Source organism: Carlito syrichta, unplaced genomic scaffold (assembly GCF_000164805.1).
Source record: "Carlito syrichta isolate Samal-C Ts95f unplaced genomic scaffold, Tarsius_syrichta-2.0.1 Scaffold311810, whole genome shotgun sequence".
Lineage (NCBI taxonomy): Eukaryota > Metazoa > Chordata > Mammalia > Primates > Tarsiidae > Carlito > Carlito syrichta.
In genome coordinates, this window is record NW_007255906.1 from 272487 (window position 1) to 280865 (window position 8379).

General features: G+C 49.0%; 1 protein-coding gene across 1 annotated transcript in view; it reads left to right on the plus strand.

The window, feature by feature from the left end:
* UPB1 (beta-ureidopropionase 1) overlaps positions 1-7431 on the plus strand; it is a 34445-nt gene extending 27014 nt beyond the window's left edge. Inside the window, exons 7-10 of the mRNA XM_008069100.2 lie at positions 2013-2094; positions 3566-3608; positions 4816-4970; positions 6532-7431. Of these exons, the coding sequence (XP_008067291.1) occupies positions 2013-2094; positions 3566-3608; positions 4816-4970; positions 6532-6615 (364 nt within the window). The 3' untranslated portion in view covers positions 6616-7431. The remainder of the gene's footprint in view (positions 1-2012; positions 2095-3565; positions 3609-4815; positions 4971-6531) is intronic.
* Positions 7432-8379: the final 948 nt, after the last annotated feature.

An 8379-nucleotide genomic window follows, 5' to 3' on the forward strand; every position in this document is an offset into this window, starting at 1 on the left:
CATTCTATAACCATCCATACTCTGATCTGGCATCTTTTGTCTCTATATCAGAGATAGACAGACACACATGTATGCATGCACACCGTGGTTGGCAGAATGTTCTTGTTCATTTTTGAGTCCTACAGTTCTAAGCACACAGTGGAGTCTGGGTGCTTTTTTTTTTTTTTTTTTTTAAAGTCAGAGTCTCACTCTGTTGCCCAGGCTGGAGTGCGGTGGCCTTGACCTGCTGGGCCCTTCAAGTAGCTGTAACTACAGGCATGTGCCACCATGCCTGGCTAATCTTTTGATTTATTGTGGAGATGAGGTCTCACCAAGTTGCCCGGGCTGGTCTCAAACCCGTGGGCTCAGGCAATCCTCTCACCTCAGCCTCCCAAAGTTCTGGGATTATAGGTGTGAACCATCGCACCTGGCCTGGGTGCTTTTTGATTGAATCATTTTGACAATCCCAGGATGTGTTCCTTGCTGCCTGAGTGACTGAAGATTTCTACCACCTATGTATATTAATCGGAAAGTCGCCGTCCCATCCCCTCACTGCATCTTGCTTTCTCACTATGATTATTTTTAGGGGTTTGTGTATGCCACACTGGGAATACAGCAAATATCCCCATCCCCCATGAGCTCTTCATAATTCCCAAACACACTGGGCTCTCATGAGCCCCTTCTTCCTTTCCCCTGGTTGTTTTGAGAGCATAAATTTATTGCCAGCTGTGGGTTTGGGTCCTATGCAGAACACCTCCCTAGAGAATTGTGAGAAAGATGTTTATGGCAATCACCCTGCAAGTGTCTATTTAATTCCTGAAAATGTCATTTACTGGTGTGTTTCTGTAAAAATCGTTTCTGAAAAGTTTTGTCAGCTTGCCTTAACAGCTGGGGGAAAAAAGCAGCAAAATAAGTCCCCTCAATCAAGCCTGTGATTTTTTTTTTCCCCCAGACTTGTAAATCCTCCTGAGAAATAGGCTTGTGACAAGCACCCACCCCTTCCACCTACTCCCTGGTTTAAACCAGGTGCACGCTGACAGGAAGGAAGATTCCAGTGCATTTTGCTCCCAGTAACTCAGTGTTTCTAAGTGGGCATTACTCCTATCAATCCAGAGTCTTAATGATGTTCCACAGACAAGAAATAATTTGTGACAAGACAGCCCACTGGGTTCCATGGTACATGGCAAGCTGGAGAAGGACCAGATCCGGTTGGGGCTGGGTTTCCCACCGCAGTTTCCCTTTGTGGGTGGTGAACTAAGGAAGGCCTATAGCTCAGTTGAGCCTGTGGGTACCTCCCTCCTGGGCTGCCCCGCCCCCCAGCCAGAGAACTAAGGAGACCCTACCTACTTAGAGACTTGGGTTTCAGAAGAGAAAAATGGGAAGGCACTGGGAAATAGGAACTAGCTTAGAGAAGGTGATTCTTGTAGAATCTGACTCCTATTACCCAAGTTGCTTTCTTTTCTACTTAGCCTGAAATCTTCTCTTTGGAGACTGCTTTGCAAGGCAGCACAGGAGGGCAGGAAAATTAGAGTAGGGCAGTTAGAGCCCGTACTCAGCCCTCGCAGGCCTCATAAGCTTGCCAGGCTCCCAGCTCCCTTCTGGCATTTACCAGAAGAGGTTCTGCACAGCCCAGAAGGTGGGTTCCTAGGAGAAGAAAAGGAGGTGGGTTATGCCAGTCCTGCCATGTGGAGCTTCATCTGCACGGTCATTTACTCTTCACAGTCTTCCTTTGAGGATGTTTCAGAAAAGGAAACTGTGGCTCAGGGCTTTCCAACACTTCTGACAGACCACGACTATGTGGTTTCTGCCTGCAGCAGGCCATCCCCAAAAGACTGTTAGGGCCTAGGCAAAGTGCTGAGGACAAGCCAGCCTGCTTGCACGTTTGGAGTGTGACTCATAGGTACAATGAGTCTCCCTGGCTGCCCTATCACAGCCCTAGGAAAGCCTGTAGTCTGGCTGCCGCTCAGGGCTGAGCATCCACTAAATCTGGCTGGGAAATGGCCAACCTCCTCTCTCTTGTTCCTCCCTTACAGCGAGTCCTTATGGCCTATCGAGGCCAGAAACGCAGCCATTGCCAATCACTGCTTTACCTGTGCCATCAACCGCGTGGGCAAGGTGAGTCCCGGAGGTCTGGCTGAGGAGGGGAGCCACCATCTGAGGGTCCTGGTGGGGATATGTCACATCTCTTCTCCCCATCCCCTCTGTGCACATGCCACAAATCCCAGAAGGGGAAAGACTGTTTGGATTTGTTGCTCTTAAAGAGCTCACTATGTCATCCTCCTATTTTTTTCTGTTTTTTAGCTGAAACTGTTTTGAAAGGATCTTTGATGTGGTGATTCTCACCCTATCACCTTCAAGTGTCCAGTTTCTTTTTCTTTTTTTAGAGACATCTCTCTCTGTCTTGCAGACTAGAGTACAGTGGTGTGATTATGGCTCACTGCAGCCTCAAACGCCTGGGCTGAAGTCATCCTCCTACCACAGCCTCCCAGGCAGCTGGAACTACAGGTGTACAACACCACATTCCACTGATTTTTTAAAATTGTTTTGTAGGGACAAGGCCTTTTCTATGTTGCCCAGCCTGGACTTACGTGATCCTCCCATCTCAGCCTCTTGTTTCTTTTTTTTTCTTGTTGACCCCAAATACCAAATGATTTTGACTGCCAAACACAATGCATTTATTATGTAATAATCCTCTTCTTCATTCTTACTAATCAGATGTCAGGCTCTAATCAAAGGATCTGATCAGTTTGAGCAAACCAAGGTTTCCACACTAACTAGCTCTGCTTTCTAGCAACATAAAGAAACCTGGTATTTTTTTTTTTTTTTGAGTCGGAGTCTCACTCGGTCGCCCAGACTGGAGTGCAGTGGCCGCTCCCGGCCACCGCAGCCTCGATCTGCTGGGCTCCGGCGATCCTCCCGCCTCAGCCTTCCGAGTAGCCGGAATTACAGGCTTGCGCTACCACGCCCGGCTGATTTTTTGATTTATTGTAGAGATGAGGTCTCGCTGCCCAGACGGGTCTCGAACCCGCGGGCTCAGGCAATCCACTCACCTCAGCCTCCCAAAGGCACGGGATTACAGGCTGAGCCACCGAGCCCGGCTGAAACCTGGTATTTTAATTAGCCTGTGTATCCCCATCACAGCTTGATGCAGTTTCCTTTAGGCTTTGGGGAAGATATTGAAAGCAACGTGTGGACCCACCCCACCTCCTCACTGCCTTCACAGACCCAGACTGGGGTTTTATGACTTCGGGCAGGCCTACCTCAGGTGCCTGCCACAGCCCTGAGAACCAGTCTGCGCCCAGTGTCTTCTTTTTCTCCCAGATTCTGAACTCCCCAAAGGCAAAGTCGTCCTGGTCTTTGCCTTGCTTGTCCATTTCCCCACTGGCTGCCAGTGCTGGTGCTCACAGGGACATTTAATAAGTACTTGTTGATTGCCCAGCAAGTACAGACCATTCCATCTCACTTACTGTTTCTTAACTAACTCCGCCCAGTCTGATTGCTGCGCTTGGTCTGGCTGAATGATCTGGAATGAATGTAGTGGTAGTGCCACCTAGAGGCGTCTCCTTACCTTGATCTTATTTCACAGGAGCACTTCCCGAATGAGTTTACCTCTGGAGATGGAAAGAAAGGTATGTTCCATGAATTTCCATGGTGACTTCAGTCGAGGAGTGGGCCTCCCTCTCCCCTCCTTTTTCTGCTTCCTCGGGCAGGAAAACCATGACTACATTCCTGGCACCGAGACCATGACTACATTCCTGGCACCAAGAAGGATACTCTGGCTCCTCTCTGCTTTACTTCCTGTAGCGTAGGAGTCTGGGTATGACCTGGGATAGGCAGTCCTGGACTTGGGGAGTGAGTCAGACTTCATTCCTCCTCTAGGACAGGTGTAAAGATAGACCAAGGAGATGTGGAGTAGCCCTTTGTGAGCTCCCTGAAGGGGTAGGGGCTCTCATCCAGTCTGTACCTCCTTCCTTCTTTGCCTTTGTCCTTGTCCCCCCTCAACTGTACAAGTGCCCCCAGAGCAGTGACATGCATTGCCCTGGGTTCCTAGAGTCCACAGCTTGTTTTGATCTGAGGGCACATACCACTTACCACCTCACATCTACTAAGAACCCCACATCCCAGGTCCCACATTTCTGGCCCAGGGTGTGGGAGGTAGGAGCTGCTCTCCTGACCAAGGAGGTATTTAAACTAGCTCAGTGTCCACCAGGAAAATACTTCCTGAAAGGTCCCAGTTCCCCCGACTTGAGGGCCTCGATTTCCAGGGTCTCTGATCCCAGTTAGTGTCCTGAAGACAGAGGTGTGGAAGAGGCAGGGAAGTGAGTATCCACTGGGTGCTTGCTGTGTCTGGGCTGTACTAGGCCCTGCCCTGCCCCACCTGCTCCTTACACGCCTGCAGGGTGGCTGTTAGCCCTCCCTGACTGGTGAAGAGACCAAGGTATGGAGGGAGGGAGAGGGTGTTGCAGCTGGCAAAGCAGGTGAGAGCAGAGCCTCCAGCTCACATGTGGGGCCACACAGGAAACCCCTAGAATGTGTGACTCCCTTGGGCTGTGGGTGGCCTATGCTGGGTGCTAATGGCCAACACCTGTACAAGGGTGACATTTGGACATTTTCCCAGGGTCAGAGGGGAGCAATGCAAGGGGGACCTTTGCAGCAACTTTCTGGGCCATTAAACCTGAGGAGGGAGACAGGTCCTTTGGGCTTCAGCATATGGTAGACACTGGGGAAGGTGGTGTGGACACCTTGTCCTGGGCATGCTATGATATTCCTATTCCTCTGCAAAGCCCACAGTGCATCTACACAAGTTCACAGTTCCTCTCCTTTGTTCCTTTAAAGCTCACAAGGACTTTGGCTATTTTTATGGCTCAAGCTACGTGGCAGCCCCTGATAGCAGCCGGACTCCTGGGCTGTCCCGTAGCCTGGATGGGCTGCTGGTTGCCGAGCTTGACCTCAACCTCTGTCGGCAGATGAATGATGTCTGGAACTTCAAGGTCAGTCCCTAGGCCCACTATTGCCTGCTCCTTTGTTTTGCTCCTGTCCTGTCCTCAGGCCTGGGAACCGCTGTTGCTGAGTTTGCCCTCCCCACCCAAGGGCTCTGTGTTGAGCAGAGGGCCAGGTCTTTGCCTCATTGCTGGCTCCAGGGAGGAACCACTGGAACAGAAGATGCACAAGCAGCAGGCTACAATCAATTCTGTCATCTGATTTAGATTCTGGGCACCTTCGAACAAATTAATCTCAATTTCATTTGTCCAGAAAATGGAGTAGATTGGCTTCTCTAATCCTTTTTTCCTTCCAGGCATTTGTAGTTATCACAAGATAAATGTGTGTGTCTGGTTCTGCCTGTGGCCAGGCCCCACAGCCTAGGTCTTGACAATAGCAGGAAATGGGTCCTCCAGAGAAGTGGAACCTAGGCCTGGCTCTGGCACTGCCTTGCTCAGTCACCTTGCTTACATGCCCCTTCTGCTTCCATGCCTTAGTGCTCCCAGCTGTAAAGTGAGAGGCTTCACTTGAAGGTCCCATGCTGCCTCTGAGACCTAATGCCTTGACTCCTAAGACTCCTCTTAGGAGTCTAAGAGGAGCAGAGGTGCCTACCCTGCTGGAATGGGACCTCTCTGAAGGGCTCATGGCTTCAGGGTTTGCTGTATTCATGTCCCCAGTATTTCTATCAAATCAGCACCCATTTATGAGCAAATCATACAGCAAATGTCATGTTATTAAATGACTTCTCCCGGTGTGACTGGGAGGACTCCAGGGCTTCCAGTCCAGCCAGACATGGGCTCTAGGCCTTGCTCTCTTGCTCACTTAAGTGAGTCCTTGGGCACGTCCCCTCAGTCTCAGATCTTTATCAGACAAGGTATTGCCCATGAGAGACCTGTTTGTCCTCTTCCTGGGCAGCTCAGATAAATGCAAGGTTCCACCCAAATCAGAGGTCAGAACCAAGAACACTGGCCAACTCTTTTAACAAGTATCATGAAGAACAATAAACCAAATGTTTTCTCATTAGACACTTGTTAGAAGCAGAAACCCTCTCAGCTGTGGTGATGGGCATGTGCTTATGTTGAGTCTTTTGGAAGGAGCTCGTCTTGGGAAAGGAGGAAGGGAGGGTGTGCCAGGTATAAGCATTCTGGGTGGACTTTCCAGACCCAACCAGGAGACCCTGGTTCAGATCCTGGCCTTCTCCCCTCCTGGCTGGCGACCTGGAGCAGGTCATGCCTTTCTCTGGGTTCCCTGTGTTGCAGGCTACAAGACAACCCTCCTTCCTCCTGCCTCAGGGAAGACCACACCTTCTAGACAGGTCACAGAGGTCACAGCAGGCAAGGCTGGGCTGTGTGAGTCATCATAGCATCCGTGAACTTCACCACAGCACCGGAATCAGTGTGGAGAGGTCACACAAGGGTTGTTTGTCTGTATTAGTCTGAAGTCGTCCCATCAATCAGCCTTCCTGATACATTCCTGTCCCACGGCTGCCCTCCTGTGGCAAGAGGTGGCGGCAAGTATGTGAGGGCGTTTATAAAACAGGAACCACTAAAGTAATGTCTGTTTTGCTTCCAGATGACCGGCAGATACGAGATGTACGCACAGGAGCTTGCTGAATCTGTCAAACCCAACTACAGCCCCACAATCATGAAAGAGTAGCTGGCTTCATCTTCTGTCTGCCTTGGGACTTGGAGGATACCTCTGCCCCAAGCAGATTAGCAAGTGTAGCAGGTTTAAGGTGTCTATGTTCTCCCTGATAATGTTGCTGTCTATATTGGTTTTAAAATGGTCAGGCAGCAGGAGAGTGGGATGGGGAGTGACTGCTTACTGGGTGCAAGGTTTCCTTCTGGGGTATTGGTAATGTTTTGGGACTAGATAGAAGTGATAGGTACACAACACTGAATGTACTAAATACCACTGAATTGTATACTTTTAAATGTTCATTTTAGGTTATGTGACTTTTATTTCAATTTTCAAAAAAATGCCCAGGCACTGCTTGTGTAGGTGGATTTGAAGTTAAATAGATGGGACACCCCAACCCTTAGTGTGGGAGTCTGTGTGCCAGTGGGAAAAGGGTGAGGGCTGATCCCAAGTCCCTGAGCCAATTTATATGCAGCAGGTGGAACAGTCTTTCTATATGTTGACTTGTCTAGGCTATAATCCCCTAGACACTAGTCTAGGTATTACTGTGAAGGTATTTGTAGATGTGACTAAAGTCCATACTCAGTTGACTAAGTAAGTGAGATTATTCCAGATAATTGGGGAGGCCTGACTTGATCAGTCAGAAGGCCTAAAGAGCAGATCTAAGACTTCCCTGAGAAAAAGAAATTCTGCCTGTGGACAGCAACTCAGCCCTTGGTCAGAGGTCCTGACAGCCTGCCTTTCCTGACAGCCTACCCTTCAGATTTTGGAAGTGACTATTCAGCCCTTAGAATCACTGAAGTCAATTCCTTGCAATAAATCTCTTAATATATATCCTACTGATTCTGCTTCTCTGGTTGGATCTGACACAGATTTTTGTGCCAGAAATGGTTCCAGCAGAATAGAATCCTAAAGATGAGTTTTCTGTATTGGTTCTGGGTTTTCTGGAATTCTTCTCTAATGTGATTGAATTTAAAGGCACTCATGACTATTTTCATAAAGTCAGGGTGAAGAGGGTGGTGGTAGTCCAGGCATAATGTGGCAACAGAAATTTACATGCAGGACAGACCATCAGCATGTGCTGAGCATTCCTGTGCCAAGAGAGGCCTTTTGTATGTGTGTGTGTTGGGGTTTCATTCTGTTGCTCAGGCTGGAGTGCAGTGGTGTGATCATGGCTCACCATAGCCTCTGACTCTTGGGCTCAGGCGATCCTCCTGCATCAGCCTCCAAGTAGCTGGGACTGCAGGCGTGTGCCACCACACCTGCCTAATTTTTTTTTTGCAGAGATGAGGTCTCACTATGTTGCCCAGGTGGTCTCAAACTCCTGGGCTCAAGCCATCCTCTCACCTCTGCCTCCCAAAGTGCTGGGATTACAGGCATGAGCCACCGCACCTGACCTATAGTGCTCTTAGAATCCTTTACTTCTGTAGAATGGTAGTAATGTTCCCACTTTTTTTTAGTCCCCACTTTCATTTCTGATTTTAGTAATCAGTCTTCTCTTTTTTTCTTAGTCAATCTAGCTAAAGGTCATCAATTTTATTAATCTTTTTGGGTTCATTGGACAGCACAGCGAGACCTTGTCTTTATAAAAAAAAATTTACTAAGACATGTTTTATGGTCTAACACATGGTCTACCCTTGAGATTGCCTTAGTCCTGTTTTTCTGTGGATCACACTGTTTGGCCATCCCACCTGATACAAGATATCAGCAATATAGCAGTAGCCTGGCAGGAAGGCCCCCCGGGCACCTTAGCTCAGCCACCTATCATCTTACGTGTGAGAA